Raw genomic sequence first — 21,936 nt, forward strand, 5'->3', positions numbered from 1 at the left:
ATTGAACAGCTTGAGGGCGATCAAAACGAACAAATTCTAGACGCTGGTTTTATAATGTATGCCTGTATCCCGTAGTCTTCTTCCTTATTTTATTATTTTCAGCAAATGCCCGAAGGGTTGCGATCAAAAACACCCTAGTTTTCGTTTTTAATTTCACTTAAAAATCATTTTTCATACCAGGAGGCTACTAGATTTAAACCAGACGAACAGAGTTAACAGTGACTGACCTAGTTTTTAAATTTATCATGAGATAACATTAATGAATTCAAAAGCCGGAAAGCTTCCCCGTTGGGCGTGTTCACCAACAGTGCTTTTTGTTTTTGTAGATGCTACGCGACAACTTAGAACTTCAAGAGGCAATCATTAGCGCGGTAAAAGCCAAGTCCAGACACATCATAAAACTAGTGCCGCCAGACGACCAAGAGGCCATTGAGAATCGTCTCCAGGCCCTGGATATTGAGTATTTGAGAGTCCGTGATCGATTACACAGGCGGAAACAGGAGCTCATCAAGAATTCAATCGAATGGCAAGAATTCAATTCGGGTTTATTGGCTGCCTCTGATTGGTTGTCAAAAAACGAAGCTCTGGCAGAAGAAACATGCCAGCCTGAAGGTGAAGATCTGGATATTGTCAAACTTAAGGTAGGAGCTCGCAATTTATGGGAGGATTTTCTTTTATTAGAGGAATAACAACCATATCTTAAAGACATTTTGATTACTGTATCTATGGTTCAATTATGGGACTATGTATTTGTAAGACAACGGTTAAGAAATCAGAAAAAAATAGGTGAAAAAATTGAATCAAAGTCTGCCAACATTTAAGTTTAACTAACGTATGTGTGAGTTACAATTAACAAAAAAATTGAAAAAAATTGACAATCATTTCGAATCTAAATGAGCCAGTAACGTTAACTTTAAACTAAGTGTAAGCTGTAATGACCAAAAAGCTAACTAGGACAGAAAATTCAAATCACATATAAAAATATAAATTTTTATTTTTCTAGACAAGCTTTCAAATTCAAATTTCTTTTTGAAACAACTTCTTCTTTTTGTAGATAGAATAACAGTATGGTATAGCGACAACATTAGCAACATGAATATGTCTGGGTTTGGTTTGACAGGCTTTCTATGAATAAATATTTTGAAATCAGTCCCCCAACAAATCTTTTGCTCTTTTCCGTTTCAGCTGTAAATGTGTTTTGATGTTCCTCGGGGGTTTTTAATCTCAGACAGCTTTTCAAATGTATAGTATTTTTAAATCGGCTACATGCAAACAAAAATATATTGGCAATCTTTTGACGCTTTAAATTTATCTCTTTAAACATTTATTCAAATTCTTTTTCATAAGGCCTTAGTCGGTGTTATATTGTTCACTAAATACAGTCATAAATTATTTTAGTTTCTGATATTTGACTTTCTTTTGGCCCGGCTTAAAAACTTTCTGTCATTTGCAACCAGCAGGTGAAATGAAATAAATATGACGACGTCAAGACCTAAGCAGCCAATCAGAGAACAAGAATAAATTGATTAAATGTCAACTCGCTTGTTCTGACAGGTTCCAAAAAGACTTTTGAATTATGGTTTATAATTATGTGAATATTGTGTTGAATCTTTTTAGTATTATAATGAATGACTTAAATTCTTTTAAGTACTGAACCTACCTAAAGTTTCTTCGGATTAGGAAAAAAAAAAAAAAAAAAAAAAATCTTTCAAGAAGGAAGTGAATTTGCATTTTGGGGAAATGATGTTGGCAAAGTAAATACACCACGTTGACAAAATACGGAGAGCGAAACAAAGTGATGTTCAAATTGTGTTCAAATTTTTTTCAATAATGTTTTTGTTTCAAAAAATAAATAAAAGGATTTTTTAAAATTTGATTTAAATACATTATACAAATGTCGTGTTCCCATTTAGGCCAATGAAACCTAATGATAAAATTGTCCTCCAAGATATAGGTTTAACGAGGAAGCGTGTTTCACCAGTGGCTGTAGACTACCAATTAAGATTCAACTTGACTTTAATATATTCATCCACGATGACAATCTCCCCAAGCATTCTGGCTCTAACGGTGTCTTTACGCACGCTCTGTTAAATAGTTTATGAATGATGGTTACCTAGAGTCATAAACTACCGAAACCCATCTGTTTCGATATGTAATGAAATTTAATCCCTCTGTAATTTATTTGGAATGTTTGGTAGAAGACGACCTTTGGCAGCAGTAAACATGAATTTTCTCAGAGAGGGGGAGAGATAATAATATTAGTCACATAATGGCTGACAGAGAAGTCTTTGCTCACTCTTTTTGCTTTCAGGCGCTGAGCGACGAAGTCGATATTAGTGTGACTGATTTCGAGAGCACTCGTAATCAAGGTTACCGTCTTATCGACTTACTGGAAGATGCAATGGAAGGAGATGTTCTAAGAGAGAGAATAAACACCGTACAAGACAGCCTTAATCGTATACAGTTGCTAGTATCACGGAAAGAGAAGGATATTGGCGACCGTTACTACCACATGGCAGAGTTCGAGGTCGCGTTCAAAGACTGCGAAGAACGAGTCTCTGACTTCAAGACACGGCTACGAGGGGTCAGAACGACGGATATAAGCGAACGGCACGAGAAAATACAAGTATGTATGACTAATAGATTTTGTTTTCTGGAGCCTGAACGACGTCTCATCGCTGTGTACTCTGTACAGCAACTACATAATTGCAAGCTGTGTCTATTGTTTTTCTGCACGAGTCACAGCACGGATGAACAACTAGTTTTGTGCATATTATTAACTCCTGAGCGATTAAGTCTGCTTAGTTTTTAGGGTCTCCATAACAACCATTCAGCTCTTTTCAAAATATCCGGTCTTCTTTTCAATTTGATGTAAATTTGAACTATTTTATCAAAATACATGTTTTAGTGTTAATAACATTAAGTAACTTATTTTTGTTGTATAATTTTTGTGTGAAATGTTTCGTTTCTTCTTATTTGTGTAATATTCCTAAAAAGTGAATTAATGTTAGTGGCAGGGTACTATTTATATTTTCTATTTAGTTGACATTTAATTCGTCGGCAAATTATGTCCAATTCATCTTTTTTATTTTATTTATTAGACTCATTTATTGTACATCCTTGAAACACTCATCTGTTTTCTGTCACGCGTGTATTAGCATACGCGGTTCTGTCACGCAATATCGCTAATCACGTGTAACGTATCGTAAATTTTGTTCCCCAAACCTGTGAAAGTAACGCAGTTGTTGAAAATGTAACGCCTGGCATTATATTATGTAAGATAAATACTAATGATGCTCTCTGGTAATTTTCCAATTTGTTTCTCTCTATTCTATATATTTTTTTCCAGTGATTTAATCTTTTACTTTCACAGAATTTGAAATCCAGATGAATTTCCTCTCATTCTCAAAAAGTTAGCCAGTAAACGACCATTTTGTTCAGTAAACCATAGCTTTCAATCAAAGCAAAATCAATCATATTTAAGGTGGTACTCTTTTTAAAGTTCTTCCCAAAAACGAAATTGTTTCGACGCCGGAGCGGAAATGTAACGGAAATGTGAACGTATAGGTTCGGAATCCAAGATATGATTCCTCTTGAAATGGAGACTGCTTTTTACTGATGTAAACCAGTTTTCATGAGTCATAGTAGTTTTTAATTTTCATATATGTTGTTTACCTTTATATCAATTTTTCTTTTCATGTTTTGTAGAGTATTGGCTCAGCAGCTTGTAAAGTATACAGTACATCTTTGTAGTATTTTTTGTTGTTGTTGTAGTGATAGACTTAATAATTCAATAATCAGTGAAAGTATATTTATTATGATAAATGAGATGACGGAGAAACATGATATATTTGAGAGAAAGGGGATTAAAATTCATGTCTACTATGAGAAAAGACCTCTGAAGACTTTGGAAAGTTTAACAAATAATTGAAACGGGCCCTGAAAAACTTAGAAACTCAGTAGAGAGAGGCTGTGAGAGAAATATTTTACTGACAAGAATCTTCGCCCCTCCCCCCTGAAATAATATATAAACTCGAAGCAGAGCGATAGATCTTGCATTTGATATTCTATTGTACGTTTGCCGCAGGCCTTTCAATGTACAGATACTTAGCGTTCGTTTCTTTTTGTTATTTAAAAGTAGTGTTCAGTTAGCATTGTTCAGAATGAAGTCATGAATATTAATTATCTTTGTCTACATATGGTTGTCTGTATATCACTTATGTACATCAAATATTCACTAAATACTGTACTGAAATCCATCGATTAGTTCATTTGAAAATATCTCTGTGTTATGTTGTTTAGGTAAATTGCGTTTGAAATTAAGATTTTTTATTTAAAATGTTATACGATACGGATGGATTTCCATTTCGCGTCGCTAGTGTGACCCTATTACTTCGAAGCAGGTCATAGCAAACATGTAGTCTCTCGTTACTTACTTCTGTTTACCTCTTCGTTTCTTTGTAGGATCTGAGTATCGAGATTCCCTTTATCAGAAGTCTGATAGAAGATTTAAAGGAGCGAGAAGGAAACCTTGTTGAGTTTTGTTCTGAGGACGAACTCGAAAAAATCAAAGCAAACACAAGTAGATTAAGTGAGGATTTCGAAACTCTTCGTCAAGACGCTTTAAGTAACTTCGGTGACCCCTACGTAGAAACAACAAGCTTTACAACAGAAAAAGTCGAAGCAAATGTGGAGGTAAATAAGGAGGACAGTAAAGAACGGGATGATTTAAATATTGTCGAGAACGGAGCAGCTGCTTCATCACGGAAGACAGAGAACGGCGAAAACCTTGTTGACTCAGATTTGGACAATGAAAGTGGAGTCTCTTCAATGGAGTCGTTTGAAAGCTTGTTGAAAAAAAGCGAGACTCATATTAACGACGTTGATAGCTGTGATTCGGAACACGCCGTAAATAGAAGTAAAATGGAAAGAATAGGAAAAGAAAAGGGAGGAATTTCGGTTTCTTCCAACGAATACGAAGAACTCTTACAAAATCAATCGGACACTTCACATTCATCACAGCCTAATGAATCTCCAGACGTCGAGGAAAGCTCAAGTAGTTTTAATGTGTCTAAGAAAACTTCTCAAGCCGATGTACCTCTTCTAGTTTTTACCGACGAAAATGGCGAAGAGGTGCGTTATTCGGAGGGTACGGATGACGAGGGGGAAGTTTCTGGTGAAAAACCGCTGACCGATAAAAACGAAATTTTTGAAGATTATTGCGAAGACGATGAAAGAGAAGACCACGTAGCTAATGATGATAGAAATAAAGAGGTTAATGAAAGCCCATTAAGCGATGAGCTGGACGCTGTTGAGCATGCGCAAGATGTCGTTTCAGATAGTCACGAGGAGGAAGATGTAGCTACCAACAATGTGCAGTTAAAGGAAAATCAGCCAACAAAAGAAGAAGAAAATGATGTTCCATCGGTTACAGAATCAAAGAATAGAGAGGAAGGTGTTAACGAGGAAATGTTTAATGACGTCCATAGACCAAAAGCAACGAATGAGACTGTTTTAAGCGATTCAGAAGACAGTATAGAAAATGCTCCGTGCCGTGTAGCAGACGAACACGCGTTAGCATCAGAAATAGACGAGATAAAAATCGAAAGTGGTAGCCATGAATCGATCATAAACTCGGTGTCAGCAGGGAACACCAATACTAAACCTAAAGATTTTACTCATTTCGAAGAAAACCTGGACGATAGCCAGGAATCTATTAATATGGGTCAGAGAACTGATCCTGTTGGTGCGAGTATTGATATTGAAAGTGATAGCTATCTTGATTTTGAATCCCAGTTGACTAATGAACGAGAAGGTGAGGGTCCTTTACAAACTGGTCAAGACCTTTCTGGTTCGATTTCTACTTCAGAAACATGCAAACAGGAGCAAAACTCGTTTTCCGAGGAGGATGTGTACGAAGTGAGTTCTCCAGACTTTCCGCGGACACACTACAGTGCTGATGCCCCAGATGACAAGCAAGATGAGGCAGCTCAACAAATATCTTCAATTTCAGACATATTTCCAGGTATTAGCAACGGTGACCCGGAAGAAGCTGGTACCACAGAAGCCAAAGAGATTCTTGATGAAATAGCCCGGCGTAGACACAGGGTCAGACCAAGAAACTCACCGCCTCAAGACCCAATCAGCTCATATGTACGAGATTCAACAGCTTATCAATCCTCATACTTTGGTAGTGCGTTTAGCCGGCTTCGGGAACTTGACGAGTACGAAGTGCCTCTTGAGGAAGGGATGAGTTTAGATGTTTTTGTTGTGGAGGTTGAGAAGCTGCTGGAAAAGTTACGTGTTATTGAAGATATGATAAGGGCTTGTCAGTGTATCGATGACAACGTGAAAGACGAGTTAGCTAGACACGTGGTAAGTAAAACTTATCTTCCGAACTCCACCTATTACATTCAGATCAAGTAATCTGGAATGTTATAAACAAACTGTCGAAGTCCATTTTTCGTACTCTGATTGGGCGAGAGGTTATCACGTGAACATGATATGTTGTTGACAGGTAACAACGATACCGGAAGTGATTTCCCTGGAATTTAAGATTTTCTTAGTTTTTCAAAATCAGATAATCAAAAAGTCAAATAATGGCTCGTGTTCTTAGACACTTGGTTTATAGCAAGACGCTTAATTGACTGGAACCTCGGGAAAGCAGTTTGTTTTTTGTTCCTTCGACAGTGATGTTTCACCGGCTCGAGACCACAAAAAAACCTTGTTTCCCTCTGCCCCAGTCAATAAGTGTTAACTATTGCTGGGTTTTAATCAACTGATAAATAGTCTTTGAATCACATTATCTGCTCCAAAAGCCAGAAAGAATTATATTATGTAATATAATTATATTGTAAACTTGCGATTCAGCTGATAAAAATTCTGCCCGAGACAGGAAATGATGTCAGGTTAAACTTCGCAATCCCCCCGCCCATAAACGCAAATGTGGTCTTCCAAGGCCATTGACATATGTGTTCAGTGTAACGTTTTACCATATAATCCCACGTATTTGAAACACCAATACAGATGTCACAGGACTGAATGGTTTTTTTTATTATCATCCAGGCCTTGTGTGTAGAGATGTCTCGTCAGCAAGGACGCATTGACGTCATGAATACATTGGCAGAACGGTTTCCACTTCAAAAGAACAGTAGCCTCATGATCATCTTGGACGAGCGGCTCAATGCCGTCAACACCCTATGGGAACAGCTACAGCAACGGGCCGCTTCAAGACAAAATGAACTCGAGACGTTTGTACAGCAACGAACTCATGGCACTGAAGATATACCAGAAAGTGACATTTTAAGCTTTAGAGAGAATTTTGCGTTGCTAAGATCGCTGTACGCACCTTATGAGAACGACATCGATGGAAGGCAAGAAAACAACGAGGAGGTATTGGGCGAAACTCTTGAAAACGGCGTGGAGGATGATGACAACTTTGTCACACAGATGGAACTTCACGAATTGTTTGATGGGGTAGCTGGCATTGAGGAAACTTTGGTCTCGGAAGAGATCGTTGATGGTGACATGGCTGTGTTGAAGCAGCAACTAGAACGCATTCAGGTAATGCATTATTTGAATAGTAATATTCAAAAGGACAGTGTATTATAAAAACGAACGACAAGATGCTCGGGATTGCGGAGGAATGTCCTCCAGTCTGTCACACACCCTTTGGAAGTATAGAGGAATACTTTTCATAATGCTTTTAATGTTCTCCCCAAATGCTAAAAGGTGGATTTTTTCAGGACGACTTGCGCTAAATGGTCACGTGACCCTACCCCTATTATATTTAGCTGTGTCAAAGTACCCACCAGAGTTTCAGCTCATGATATGAGACTCGGGAGAAATGGCATTAAACTCTATTAAGTCGAAAAGTTTATAAAGATTTGTGTGGAAAAAAATGGAAAAAAGTTGGCAAATGCTGGCCAGCCACTTGTTACTAATAGCTAGGTGCCATTTTCATTTCAGGTGTTCATTTTGACACACCTGTTCGACTTAAGGAGGTAGATTCACGTGACCTGTTAGTGCAAATGGTCTATTCCGATGTGTGGTATACTCTAACTGTATAAGGTTGTCATTTAATAAACGAAATCCTATTCTTTTCCTCAGTCCCTTCTCGGCGAAACCAAGCACCAGCAAGCAAGACTAAATGACATATCCAACCAGTCAACAAACCTTTCCTCAAGCCAGGAAGTTACCCTTAAAAAACACATGAATGATTTGGAGCAATTAATCCATGGAATCATAAGACTCATGGTAGCAAAGGTATTCGAAATACACGCCGCCATTGAAAAGATGGTCAAAGTAGAAACTGTTGTCCTAAACAGTCATGATTTTGATGCCAAGCTTGCGGAGTGTTTAGAACACAGCTCTTTAATCGAGAAGACTATCAGGCAACTAGGACCTTTGGACAAGGAGAAAAACCTTGATTTGGAGTTGTTGAAGTTCATGGTAAGTCGATATATCATTTCTGAAATAGTTACTTTAATTTTTATTAAAAGATAAATCATGAAAACCCAAATAAAAGACCTCGAAGCACAAGCTTAGAGAGAACTTACGAACAACCGGTGCGCATGTCAAATCCAGGATCTTTCCCTAAGCGGGGTAGGCATGTTAACAGAGCACACCACTCGTACTTCCCCTGTTGTGGACAGTTGCTGATATCATTAATTTCTTGAAAAAATCGTGCTAACTAATACGTGAAAATACGTGAAAACAATGTCACTTTACAGTTCATTTCACATTACTTTACCGCGGCGGGTTGGGAAGTTCGTTTGGAAGTTGCCAAGTTGGCAGTGAACTTCCGAACTTCAAGTGAACAAAGTTCAGTGAACCGTGAACTGTTTACATCTATATTTCAAAATTTTGCTGAAATTGTATCTTAAAAAACTTCAAATGTTCCAAAACTCATACCAAAACAGGTCAATAAGTTAAATACCTTGTATTGTGATAAAATCCAACTTGGAAGTTAAGTTTGAAAAGCATTTCCGACGAGTTTCTGAATTCAAGATGTTATGAATTTCAAAGAGCACTTCCGAACGAACTTCCCAACCCACCGCGGTAAAGTAATGCGAAATGCACCGTAAACAACGGTTATTCTCCACACATTTCAAACGGGCAACAGAATCAAACTTTAGATATACGGATTTGTTCTGAAACATTGAGGAGTAATAACCGCAATAGCTATTAATTAGTAATAATTGCTCGAAATAGATGTTTTCTATCTCCTTATTTTTAATGCTACGCGAGGAAATTAACTGAGGAAATGTTTTCCCACAGATCCTTCAAAGCTATGCAATCATGCACCAGTTTACCATTGACTTTTTGAACAAAACAAACGATGAAACTTTGAGCTCTCAGAAGAAAAGTAAACTAGCTGAACTAAACCGAACTTGGGAAAGACAACGGCCTTTAATACGTTCAAGAGAGCGACACTTACAAAGTCTCGAATTGTTACCAACACCTCGAACTGTTGAAGAAAAATCTGTACTAGTCGAGAATGTTGAAGCAGTCCAAACATTGCCTGCACGCACTCCTCGTGGAGAAACATCTAAGGACGGTCCATCCACCCCTAGAGATCAAAGAACACCTTCACCCAATAGAAGACGTTCGCCAGGTCAAAGCGGATCGCCACTTGATCAGAAATCACCCAAAACGAGACAGAGGCAATACAGAAATGAACTAAATGACTTAGCGGAATGGTTGACTTCGCAAGAAGCTGTTTTCCATGAACTTGCAGCGGATGAGACGGTTCCTCCTGATATTGAAGCACTTAGGTTAAGGTTAAAGAGGTTCCAGGTAAAGTAAAATACCCTCAACTTTACAAGTATTTTTCCAGTATTTTGCAACTTGATACCGATTGGATCGGGTCACTAAGTTGATATTAGTTCATTAAAATTTCTTGGCTTTCTGTGCACAAGTTGACGCCGTGTCCTTGATGCAGCTAACCCACACTCCTTATCTCAGTTTAAGTCAGTCATATATTCTAGTCAAATAGATTTGTTAAGAAATTAACATTGGTTCACATCATCTTGTAGGATGAGCCTGTACCACATAATAACATAAAAAATGTCAGTTTTGTCAATAAAAATGTTAAAGTCCTCCCCCCACCCCTAAAAAAAATCTCACTAATGAAGGTGTTGTAACATTGTTCCTTATTTTGTTAGACGTTCTCTCGAAGTATCCAAACTCGTATATCCCGACTAGAAATGTTCAAGGAATACGCTGTACAGTCTGATGAAGGGCCCATGACAGGAAACGACAGTTACAACGATGTCATGCAACTTGCCAACAACATGAAGGAAGTATGCCAGGAGAACGCAGAATGGATAAGCACTGTTCTTCTTCAGTGGCAGTCCTTTGAGGAATCAAAAGCAAAGCTAACAACTTGGATGGATATTTTGACACAAAACCTTCTTTCTCCTCTTCGAGAACTTCCCGAAGCGAGCTTAGACACTGTTCTTCTCAAAGTAATGAAGTTGAGAGAGCTTGACAAGAAGTTAAACGACAAGCAGTCTTCGAGAGATGCTCTAGTCTATGAAGGAGAACAAGTTCTTACTGCTACAGGTGTGTGTCTTGCTAGAGTAGATTTTCTTTTTTCTGTCCTCTTTACCTTGGGCATCATGTTTTTCCATTTCAGACCACGTGTCCTTCCCTTGAGAATAAGATTATTTGTTCGAGTGGAATTTATATTCATATGTTTACTCATGCGCAACCACTATACAAAGAAATGATACTCAAGAGAATGAAACGTGGTCCGAAATAAAAAAGCATTGCAGCAAGGCATAAAAGTCTTTTGCGTTTGGATAGTTTGGTAATTCATTACTTCAGATTGAATACCATTTGTAAGTCACTCCGTTCAGTATTAATAACCAGCCACACCCCAATCTCATTGTGTAGTGCGGTTGTTATCCTCAATAATGTCCCGGTACAGGTGTATATTTCACAAATATACACCTGTCCCGGGGACATTCATATCAAATCAATATGGTAAGCACTCAACAACTGTGAGAAGCTCCTCTCCTTAAACTTTCGTGCTTACGTCACTTCCTGCGTGCTTTATCAATGAACGGAGCACGGACGAAGCTGTTTTATTTGTTAATCGGATGGCGAAAGTCAAAAATCTAGACTTGTAAAAGTTATTGAATACACACGACTACATCGAATGGAAAAAAATCTCCTTTGGAATTTAGTCGTGTATATTTGACATTCTTTTGTGGTAAAAACACGAAAATACGTAAAATAATAAAAATACGTAGATGAAACATCAACTGACTATTTAATGACATCTACATACAAAGAAACTTCATATTTGATTCTACTAGACAGCTTTTCGAGCTTTGCTGTAATAAATTATCTCTAAGATTCTGTGCAAACTTGAACGTAATTGGCAAACTGTGCGTCAACTAACTTACCGGATATTGTATGTCAAAGGGAATGAAGAAGTGCAAAGACTTGTCAGTGAAGTAAAAGAACGCTGGCGGGCAGTTCGCCAAGAGGCAAAAGACGAACGACAGCGGCTGGAAAAACTTCTAAAATTGTGGCGGGAATATCAGAGTGGGATGGATGATCTTGTTGATTGGTTAGTGACAGTGCTTGGGTTTATGAGAAACGAAGAGGTTTCTGGCTGTACACTCGATATGATCGAGTCGCAACTCGAAAATTTGAAGGTAATATTTATGAAATAAATTTACGGAATAAAACAGGGACCTGGAACTTCAATGCATAATCATCACTAAATACCCTATTTACTCGTGTTAGCGCTACGGTGCTTATCAAAGGCGCGATTACAAGGAGCAATTTTCTCTGCAATTTGTGCTGCAACAGCGTTGCGGCACAAGTTGCGTGAAGCATTGCAGCGTTTAACCTACAGCGCAATTTGAAAAATGTTGCGACACAGGTTGCAGCAATTCAGTTGCGAAAAGTAGAATTTTGCTAATTCACCGTTTGCTTGTTGCATGCTGCAATAGTTATGTAGTAATTTCTCTTTGTAATGTTCAACCGTTTCAGCAATACCAAACAGACATCGAATCACATCAGGCAACAAAAGAACGTCTGAATCAAGTCGTACAAGAACTCCTCCAGCTCTCTAGAGGTGATACCAACTTCCTACAAGAAAGTCAAGTCAGTTTAGATGAAAACTGGACCGAATTGTGGGCTTTACTGGAGGACCGCGAAGAGGAAATCCTTCGGCACCGGGCTGATCTAATGGTGGTGGCGCTGTTTGAAGACGTTGCAGAACTAGACGCTTGGTTTACAGACGTCCTGAGATCCGCTGAAGAACCAGCTATCGCAGTCGGCACTAGTTCCATGGACTCCGTGAAGAAAAGGCTCGAAAAATATAAGGTAAAGTTTAATAATCATGTCATGGTATTTTTATTGTAAAAACCTGTCTCTCATATATCGATCAATTGACAGCCGCCCCTAAGTCATTACCTTGAGTGTTATATCTTTTTCTAACTGAGTGGGGCCTAAGAACTCAAGACAGTTACTATAATGTTACAATTAGATCAAGACTTTTAGGTCGCAATTTTATTTCACTTCAGAAAATGTTAAGAATCCTCGTTCTTGTCTATTTTTTAGAAAATCATGAAAGAGTTGGAGTCCAAACGCGAGGCTCTTGATGGTCTTACCGCGCATGTGCAGGAGCTCCAAGGCGATCGTTGCGATGGTCCTGCACTAGACGTTAGAGATGCTATACGTCGATTAGGAATGGCTGGGAACCAAATTGTCAATCTATTATCCGAGAAGGAGCGTCAGTTGAAACACGGTATCAGCCGATGGAATGAGTTCCAAAAGCTCTACGCTGAACTAAAAAATATCAATGATTGGTTCGAGACCAGAGAAGAAGCCATGAACAAATACCAGAAGATTGTGTCGAAGAAGGAATTTGGGATTGCACTGGAAGATGTCAAGGTAAAGGCTTCTTGACTCATTTTGCAACCTATATGGTATGAAAAATTAATCTGACTCACGTGCAGCAAACAACAATGTAATTTCACCTATAGAGTTAGAAACAGCAGGCAAACAGACAGACCGACAGACAGACAGACAGACCGACAGACAAATAATAAAACAAACAATAAAACAATAAAACAAACAATAACAGCAAGAAGGTCCCAAAGAAAAAATTACAAAAAAGGTTCACACAAAACTTTTCATTCAGTTGCATAAAGCTTCACTCGCTTTTTTCACTTCCCTACCTTTACTTACTTACTTAATATTGTTGTGTCTACAGGCCATGAAAGGTTTTCTTGTCACTCAAAAACAGTCTGTCAAAAACGTTCTAGACTACGGAAAACGTCTGATAGGTGACCAATCCGTCGACCAAGATGAACTCCAGGAAAGCATCGAGACGGTTGAAGAAAGATGGTCTGAGCTCAACACGAAAGTTAACGAGTATGAAGTATGGTTAGAAAGCTCTTTACGTGCTGTGGAGGGATACGAAGCAGCAGTGGATCATCTCAACAGCTTTATGGATGACATCCAAGAGGCATTGAATGCTAGTTCCAGCGGCACGGGAGATATGGAAGCCCTAAGATCACGAGTTCGTCAGCTTGAGGTAATTTACAAAAAATTCCCAATGTGGCGAGATTCGGATACTTTAGGATATCATCAACTGAAAACGCGACTTTTGAGCTAATTAAACTTAACTGTGAAAGCGCTTTTTATTGAAAATGTGTAAAAGTTGAAAAACAAAGTTATTCGTGTAACATTAAAACTTACCTAATGATTTTGGTTTGAATTTCCTACAGACGTTTGGAGAAGGACTGGAAGGAGCAAGAGGAAGACTGGACGAGGTGACAGAAGTTGCAGCAGAATTGGCGCGAAACTGTGACTCATCAGTGTCAAACCATTTCGAAGACAACGTCATCGCCGTGTCTGAACGATTCTCCCGGGTCACCGGTCATCTTCAAGAAAAGTTAAAACAACAGAAAGAGCTTCTTGACACATGGCAGAAGTTTAGGCGCGCATGCGCAGAACTTGTTGACTGGATTGAAAAGCAGGAGGCTTTGCTTGCAGAAACGGTGACGATTAACGTACCACTTAATCTACAACTACAACAGCTTGAGATATGTCGGGTAAGTACAACTGTGCAAACTAGTACTACTTTGGATAGCGTTACAGCGTTCACCCCTGTGATCTGGTTTGACGCCTGCTTGGAATCTGGACCGAATTTGGGGTTTGAGTTTAATTAACAGTGCTTAATGAGTTCAATTCATCATCTCATTTCAGGCAATGGAACAAGAGATCGACCTTCATCGAGAAAGTTTGTCTTCAATAAACATCATGGCAGATAAACTCAAAACCAAAGTCATTCGTAGTTCGACTTACATTCTTCCCTTGAGAGCTGAGGTGGTCAAGCGTTTTGAGGAGCTAGAAAATGAGCTGGGACATAAAACAGAGAGACTCAACAAGGCAACTCGTAGCTACATGGAGATAAAGAAAACTGTGGATAAATTAAACTCATGGCTCGATCAAGCTGAAGTTACAGCTGAAAGTTGCTCTGCTCTTGAAGCTGAGCAGTCGTTTGAGGAATTAGAGGTAAATATTGGTTAAATATTGGTGCCCTAAAAAAAAAAAAAAAAAAAAAAGCTTAGCTAAGTGGCATGTGTGCTGACATTGAAGCAAGAGGTCTGTCGTTCCATCCTCTTGATATCAGACACTACGACCTTAGCTTTATACTGACATATCCTTAGCTTTAATTTTAATTGCTCATAGCACTGTTAAAGAGAGGGCTTTGAACAATCATGGATTGTAATGACAAGAGGACACTTTGCTAATATCCACTAACAGACCCCTTGCAGCACGTCGGAATGCAGCTCAATTTGGAGGACATAACAATAGGTTTCCAGTTCTCAAGGGATTGAAATTCTTTTGTTCTGTACTCCAAATTGAGCCGCTTGACGTCACATGCAAGGGGTCAATTTGCCAGATCTTGGCCCCTTAATTACTTTTACACCGGCGTACTAGCCTACTATGTTTTCAAATCTAAGCCCTCTATCAAACCTTCAAGGGTGCTTGAAGGCCCTTCATAAGATCTCTTTTATCTAATTAACTTTTTTTTCCCAAAAGAAACTATCTTCAGAGGCCGATGACTCCAGAAGCAAACTGGAAGCACTGAATCGCAGTATCGATGAAGGAGTACTGGGCGATTCAAGAGATCAAACAGACACCGTGAACAGACAAATCTATGACCTTGGTAAGAGATGCGATGGTCTGAAGCAACGAGTCAAATCAAAGCTCGATGACAACAAGAAAATCGCTGAGAGACGGAAGGCGTTCGAGTCTAAGTATTCATCGCTTTATCAATTGCTAGTTTCGATCCAGTTGGAAGAGGATAGCTGGAAGACTGAGTCTAGTCTGAATCTCAGGCGGGATTATGCGATCACAGTAAGTACCCTTAACATGCATTAAGTCTCCTTAACATGCATTAAGTACCCTTAACATGCATTAAGTCTCCTTAACATGCATTAAGAACCCTTAACATTCATTAAGTACCCTAAACATACATTACATACCCTCAACATGTATTAAGAACCCTTAACATTTATTAAGTACCCTTAACATGTATTAAGAACCCTTAACATACATTAAGTACCCTTAACATGTATTAAGAACCCTTAACATTTATTAAGTACCCTTGACATGCATTAAGAACCCTTAACATTCATTAAGTACCCTACACATACATTACGTACCCTTAACATGTATTGAGAACCCTTAACATTCATTAAGTACCCTTGACATGCATTAAGAACCCTTAACATACATTAAGTACCCTTAACATGTATTAAGAACCCTTAACATACATTAAGTACCCTTAACATGTATTAAGAACCCTTAACATTTATTAAGTACCCTTGACATGCATTAAGAACCCTTAACATTCATTAAGTACCCTACACATACATTACGTACCCTTAACATGCATTAAGTCTCCTTAACATGTATTAAGTACCCTTAACATGTATTAAGAACCCTTAACATTTATCAAGTACCCTTAACATACATTACGTACCCTTATTATGCATTAAGTCTCCTTAACATGCATTAAGTACCCTTAACATGTATTAAGAACCCTTAACATTTATTAAGTACCCTTAACATACATTACGTACCTTTAACATGCATTAAGTCTCCTTAACATTTATTAAGTACCCTTAACATGTATTAAGAACCCTTAACATTTATTAAGTACCCTTAACATACATTACGTACCCTTAACATGCATTAAGTCTCCTTAACATTTATTAAGTACCCTTAACATGTATTAAGAACCCTTAACATTTATTAAGTACCCTACACATACATTACGTACCCTTAACATGCATTAAGTCTCCTTAACATTTATTAAGTACCCTTAACATGTATTAAGAACCCTTAACATTTATTAAGTACCCTTAACATACATTACGTACCCTTAACATGCATTAAGTACCCTCAACATGCATTAAGCACCCTTAACATGCATTAAGTACCCTTAACATTCATTAGATTATTCATAATACATTGCAGCAGCATTTACTACCACTACCACAATTCCTTGCAAGAGAACTGAAAAAATATAAATAAGAAAGAAGTGGTAAAATAAGGCCATAATCGTGTAGTCTATACGGGACTCGGGGGCTGGTTAGCAAGGGCGACGGTCTCCGCATCCTTATTCCTAAAGCTCTATCTTGTTAATGTTTAGTTCATGTCTAATTTTATGCCCAATAACTTATTGATTATAACTTCTTATTAGAATTTCCATGACAACTACGACCGCTACCGACGTGAACTCGAACAACTGACGACACTTGCCGAGGAGCTAGACCTCGAACGAGTTATGGACAACAGCTACAGGGCAGGTCTGGAAGAAAGACTAAATAAACTCAGGCCATTATGGAAGACTGCTTGCAGGTCAGATATTAATAACATTTTACTTTAATCTTGTCATATTTGACCGTTTAACTTATTTAACTTGTACTATAAGTTTTTTGCTTTGTTGTTGTTTGTTTGTCTGTTTTTTTGTTGTTTGTTTGTTTTTTTAGTTGTTGTTTTGTAGTTGTTGTTTTTGTTTTTCGTTTTGTTTCTTTTTTGTTGTTTATTTATTTGTTTTGTTGTTTGTTTGTTTTGTTTTGTAGTTTTTGTTGTTGTTGTGTTGTTTTTTTTTTGCTTTAGCAAAACAGTTTTAGATTTTGTGGCTACTTGTTTTATCTTTACAGGCAAATGGAAGAATACAAGGAGTATTTAAGTGGCCAAACCAAAAAACTGGAGGACTTTCAACGTCTTTGTCATCAGTTGTTGCGATGGATGGACAAGATAGAGTCACACAGTGGATTTAGTATTCCGAACTTCAACAGTATTCATCAGTTGAAGGAACACTTTGAACATGTTAAGGTACGTATCTAACTTATTAGCCGCACAGTAAAATTAGATAAACATCAGTGTTGAGGGGTGGACAAAAGACTGATTCCAGATGGGCGTAATTCCCATTTCAGACCACGTGCCATCCCCTTGAGTATTGTGTGCAAACGCTTGATAGATTGATTAATCTAGATAAAACTTATACAAATAATCCTATTCCCGTAGGAATCACCTGTCGGATCTGACTATATGAAAGCAATACCCCCAAGGGTTGATTTTCTCTTTGAAAAATCAATTCAGAAACCTAACAGCTGTTTTAACCGAAAATGCAATGACTCTGATCCAGGACTCAAACACGTGCTGGCTTCTTAGAAATACATATTCTTATAGAGTGTGTGCAACCATGTAACTCAAAATCCCTTGAGATATAAATAACAATGAAACAGCCGCGCTCTTGGTTGATCTAACAAGAGTAGCCTGAGTGCAGACCGAATTTAACGCAGGCTAAACAAGGGAAGCTAATGAGGAATGCTTTGTTATCGTCAACCAAGATGGCGGCTACGACGTAACCTGCACATGTTCTATTCCTTTTATAACACTTTGATCAACCCAAATTCATACATGACAACCACTATTCCTTTTTCATAGGCCTGTCAGAAGGAAATCTCAAGCCATCGGCCTGAATACGAAGCAGTTTGCTCCAAGGGTCGTCAGATCGTTCAACAGTTGACAGGAAGCATTGCTAAGACGTGTGATGGAGAGATTGAGAATATCACTAGACGGTGGATGTTACTGACCAACAGGATTGCCAGTAATCAACAGCACCTAGAGATGTCGCTTAAAGAATGGCAAGAGTATTCAACACAGATGGAAAATATTATGGTCTGGCTAAGAGAGAAGGATAAGGTTCTCAAGAAGCCATCGAAAGCGACTAGTGTTGAGGAGCTCGAACGAGAGCTGAAGTCCAAAAAAGTATGTAAAACATTTTGGTTTTGTTTTTGTCTAACAAACCTCAAAGAAAAATACCTGGTAAGAAATGGGAAAGATAAGAGCAACAACAACAGCAACAACAACAACAACAATAACAACAACAACAATAATAATAATGATAATAATAATAATAATAAGCTTTTTAGGGTTAGATTGGCCTTTAGGTTACGCTTAGCGCCCTACTGTGCCACTTGTATGGAGCATACTAAAGTTTAACACTGCTGTCATAAGAATATAATAATAATGATAATAATTAAAATAATAATAATAATAATAAGGATAACAACAACAATAACAACAACAATGATAATGAGAATAATGATACCGTAAAATCGACAAAAATGTAAGTCTCTTCATAAAAAATGTCTGTTTTTAACTTGAATAATGGATATTTTATACATAGATCATTGGTAAAGAATTCGATGAACGTAGACAACAACTGGAAGACATAAACAAGCGTGGGAAAGCTTTGATAAAGACCGCTGACCAGCGTGAATCAGAACGGGTTAACAAGCAAATCGCTTCTCTTTCTAATCTATGGCAGAGTGTATGTCAGACTCTCTCCATCTCTATGCAATCGATTCTTGATGTAATTAAGCAATTTGAAACCTTCACTCGGTTACATGAAGAGCTCAGTGAATGGTTGGGCACGGTGGAATCGTCAGTATCACGTGATCTTGAAGACTCATTTTTGAGTGGACCAGACGATCAGGCAGATACAGTTTTCCAGGTAAGTCGAAAGGGTTGATTCAAATAGTTTTTATTTTTTATCTTATTCGTAAACTGTGACATATTTTACACGTGAAATTAAATGGGGTATATTAAAAAATTGAAATATAACCCGCGCGATGTTTGGCTGGCTTTCATGTTTATATCAGACGAAAGACAGGCTCGCGCGAAATCGTACAATAGATATTATATAAAAGCAATATAAAGCGGCTGTTTATGTCTCTGTGTTGTGATATAAATACTCTGGGATCTGTCGAGCAATGCGTGACCAAAATTCAATAAATGTTTATAACAGTTTGCTTTAAAACCTTGTAATTAATTTACATAACCCTACATATTTGATGAAGGTCGCAGTATCCCGACCGAAACGTCAAAATAAAATTAGATAATTATAGAAAATGCACTTCTCGTTATATATTAATATACCTGATTACCAAATCTTCAACTTTAATCACGTTTAACTCGTATTGGCCTTTTTAAAGACTACTTAAGTTTCTTGAACATTTCAATCTAAGGTCTACGTTGCTGATATCGAAAGACACGAGGCCGTTCGCTCGCGAATGAATGAAACTGCTTTTCACGTGATCAGTTGCGGAAGTGGAAGCCCGTACACAGAACACGTGACGAAGAAACAACAGGAGCTGAATGAAAGATGGCGTACGCTCTGCCAGCAGCTGGGCGTGACTTATAAGAAGGCTGAGGAAACCAAGTACGAGTTGAAACTCCTTGAAATTCAGCTGAAACAGCTCAACGCGTGGATGACTCAAGTAGAAAACAGATTAATGACGTTCACAGTTGGCGATACTTGTGATATAGTAGAAGTACAGCAAAAGCACAAGGAGTTAACAGTAAGTAATATTTAAGATATAGAGCGTTTTCACTGTCGCTATGGAGTTAACTGACAATAGAAAACTAACAAAAGAAACTAATGACAAAGTTATTGTCAAAAGTACAAACGATGTGAAAACGCTCTATAGAATAAGAAGTGTGGCAAGGAATGGGTATTTACATTAGGAAGCCAGAGGGTGGCCACCCGATTGGCTTACAGCCTGATAAGTAATGATTTTAGCACCCTATTTAGTGCTTTCCCTTCAGTTCAGACCATTTGTCATTCCCTTGAGTATTATTCCTTTCAGTAGATTGTGGTGGTTTTTAGACTTTTTCTGACAATTTCATACTCATCAAATCCAAGAAACGGAACGGTCACGAACTTAAGCAGTTGTCAGTTTTGGATGAAAATAAGTTCAAATGTTTTTCACAGGAAATGCAGGAAGATGTCGAGAGACACTCCGATGATGTTCGAACTGTCTTAAGATTATGCGAGGTAAGAAAATACAAAAAATGTCCAAAAAATGTACAATAAACGACGAAAATTTGAAATGGAATTCCATTTATACATTTATCCTGCTCATCCTTTAGAGACTGGAGCGAGACCGTACAGCATGTTCGACTGAAGAAGACCGTCGCGTTCTTCGGTTTACTAGAGAAAGTTTCGAGTCCCGCTGGGAGAACGTTAGCAAAACAGCACTTACAAGAAAACGGCAGTCCGAAGAGAGATCTGTGCTTTGCAAAGAATTCTGGAACGAATTCGGTAAGTTTGTGGAGTGGCTTGATGAGACCGAGAAAGGGCTTGGGACAGCTATATCTGGAAGGACTGGATATGGAAGCCCACGATCCAAGCTTAAAGTCTACGAGGTGAGTTCCTTGTTAGCATCGTTTGGCGTTCGAATAAAGCGGAGCAAAGGTGAAGTAAAGCGTTACCACAAAAGACAATCAGTTCTTGGAATTTTGGTGCACTCTGTTGCCTCTCGCGGGAGTAGTTTTTTAATCCAGCTCAGCAAGCGAGTGCTGTTGTCGCAAGAGGTCTGTCGCACGCGATTAGAGATACATGGAGGGCGGAGTGGGCTTTGCGAAATTCTATTGCGCGAAAAAAAAGTTCCGTTGAAAAGTTTTGCTTTTCGTAAAGATTGCGTATACCGAAAAGTATTACAAAAAGATAAAACGATTTTGGATTTTGGTTTTTGGTATCCCATATAAGCATTCGTTTTCTAGCAACCTGTCGCTGAATATCTTGCCTTGCATGTCGACCATTGTCAGCTTGTACGTTGCCATTTTGACTGATTTTAACCAACAGATCTGCCTCTGAAAGACACTAATATGCCTGTTGTGTGTGTTTTTTTTACAGACGTTCCGTAAAGACATCGTACAACATCACGCTCAGATTCAAAGGATCGCATCAAGAAGCAAGTATCTCATCCCTGACTCTCAATCATCACTAGCTGTCAATCGTCTTCAGGCAGATGTGAATTCAGCCAAACAACGCTGGGAGTGCTTATCGAAGAAAATACAAGAATTAGTTACTAAACAAACCAAGGTTGCCACAAGAACTGAGAGATTCGAGTCTCTCAAGGATTCCGTAACGTCATTTGTGACGGAAGTGGAGCTTAGTCTTATTGGCCTTGATCCTTTTACATCTGAGGAAGAACCTAAGATGCAGCTAAATAAACTCAAGGTTCGTCTTACCTTTTCCTCTTTACCATTAACCTGAAAAGACTGGTATCGAGAACGTGGTGTATTGGATAGTGGTTTTGTACCATCACGTAACGGCAGCCATGTTAGATGGCGGGAAAATACAATCGTTTTACATGAGAAAGAATTCAATTCCCAAGTGCAAAGGGACTTTATTGTTCTGCCATCTAACCACAGACAGCCCAAGCTGTATTATTGGCGTGAGCACGTGATGGTGCAAAACCTTTATTGTGGGGCTGAATTTTTGGATTGAGATCGAAAATACTTCGCCTTCTAGCGTCCTTCAATTTTAGCCTAATACACCACGAGATCGTAAAGGCTTTCAGTATATTGAATTTA

General features: G+C 38.3%; 1 protein-coding gene across 4 annotated transcripts in view; it reads left to right on the top strand.

Moving 5' to 3' along the window:
- The window catches only part of LOC116288010 (uncharacterized), an 81,894-nt gene that overhangs the window by 57,677 nt on the left and 2,281 nt on the right, over positions 1 to 21,936 (top strand). For all 4 annotated transcript variants that reach the window (XM_031694724.2, XM_031694723.2, XM_031694725.2 and 1 more), the window contains 22 exons: positions 327 to 641; positions 2,312 to 2,626; positions 4,465 to 6,375; positions 7,066 to 7,563; positions 8,110 to 8,451; positions 9,280 to 9,798; positions 10,167 to 10,566; positions 11,434 to 11,669; positions 12,010 to 12,345; positions 12,583 to 12,915; positions 13,238 to 13,561; positions 13,755 to 14,081; positions 14,236 to 14,544; positions 15,076 to 15,393; positions 16,745 to 16,902; positions 17,208 to 17,382; positions 17,998 to 18,321; positions 18,743 to 19,069; positions 19,584 to 19,916; positions 20,330 to 20,392; positions 20,488 to 20,763; positions 21,254 to 21,580. In XM_031694724.2, the coding sequence (XP_031550584.2) occupies positions 327 to 641; positions 2,312 to 2,626; positions 4,465 to 6,375; positions 7,066 to 7,563; positions 8,110 to 8,451; positions 9,280 to 9,798; positions 10,167 to 10,566; positions 11,434 to 11,669; positions 12,010 to 12,345; positions 12,583 to 12,915; positions 13,238 to 13,561; positions 13,755 to 14,081; positions 14,236 to 14,544; positions 15,076 to 15,393; positions 16,745 to 16,902; positions 17,208 to 17,382; positions 17,998 to 18,321; positions 18,743 to 19,069; positions 19,584 to 19,916; positions 20,330 to 20,392; positions 20,488 to 20,763; positions 21,254 to 21,580 (8,466 nt within the window). The remainder of the gene's footprint in view (positions 1 to 326; positions 642 to 2,311; positions 2,627 to 4,464; positions 6,376 to 7,065; positions 7,564 to 8,109; positions 8,452 to 9,279; positions 9,799 to 10,166; positions 10,567 to 11,433; positions 11,670 to 12,009; positions 12,346 to 12,582; positions 12,916 to 13,237; positions 13,562 to 13,754; positions 14,082 to 14,235; positions 14,545 to 15,075; positions 15,394 to 16,744; positions 16,903 to 17,207; positions 17,383 to 17,997; positions 18,322 to 18,742; positions 19,070 to 19,583; positions 19,917 to 20,329; positions 20,393 to 20,487; positions 20,764 to 21,253; positions 21,581 to 21,936) is intronic.

This window comes from Actinia tenebrosa, unplaced genomic scaffold, assembly GCF_029948245.1.
Source record: "Actinia tenebrosa isolate PJP-AT-01 unplaced genomic scaffold, QUT_ActTen_1.0 PGA_scaffold4__44_contigs__length_22323623, whole genome shotgun sequence".
Taxonomy (NCBI): domain Eukaryota; kingdom Metazoa; phylum Cnidaria; class Anthozoa; order Actiniaria; family Actiniidae; genus Actinia; species Actinia tenebrosa.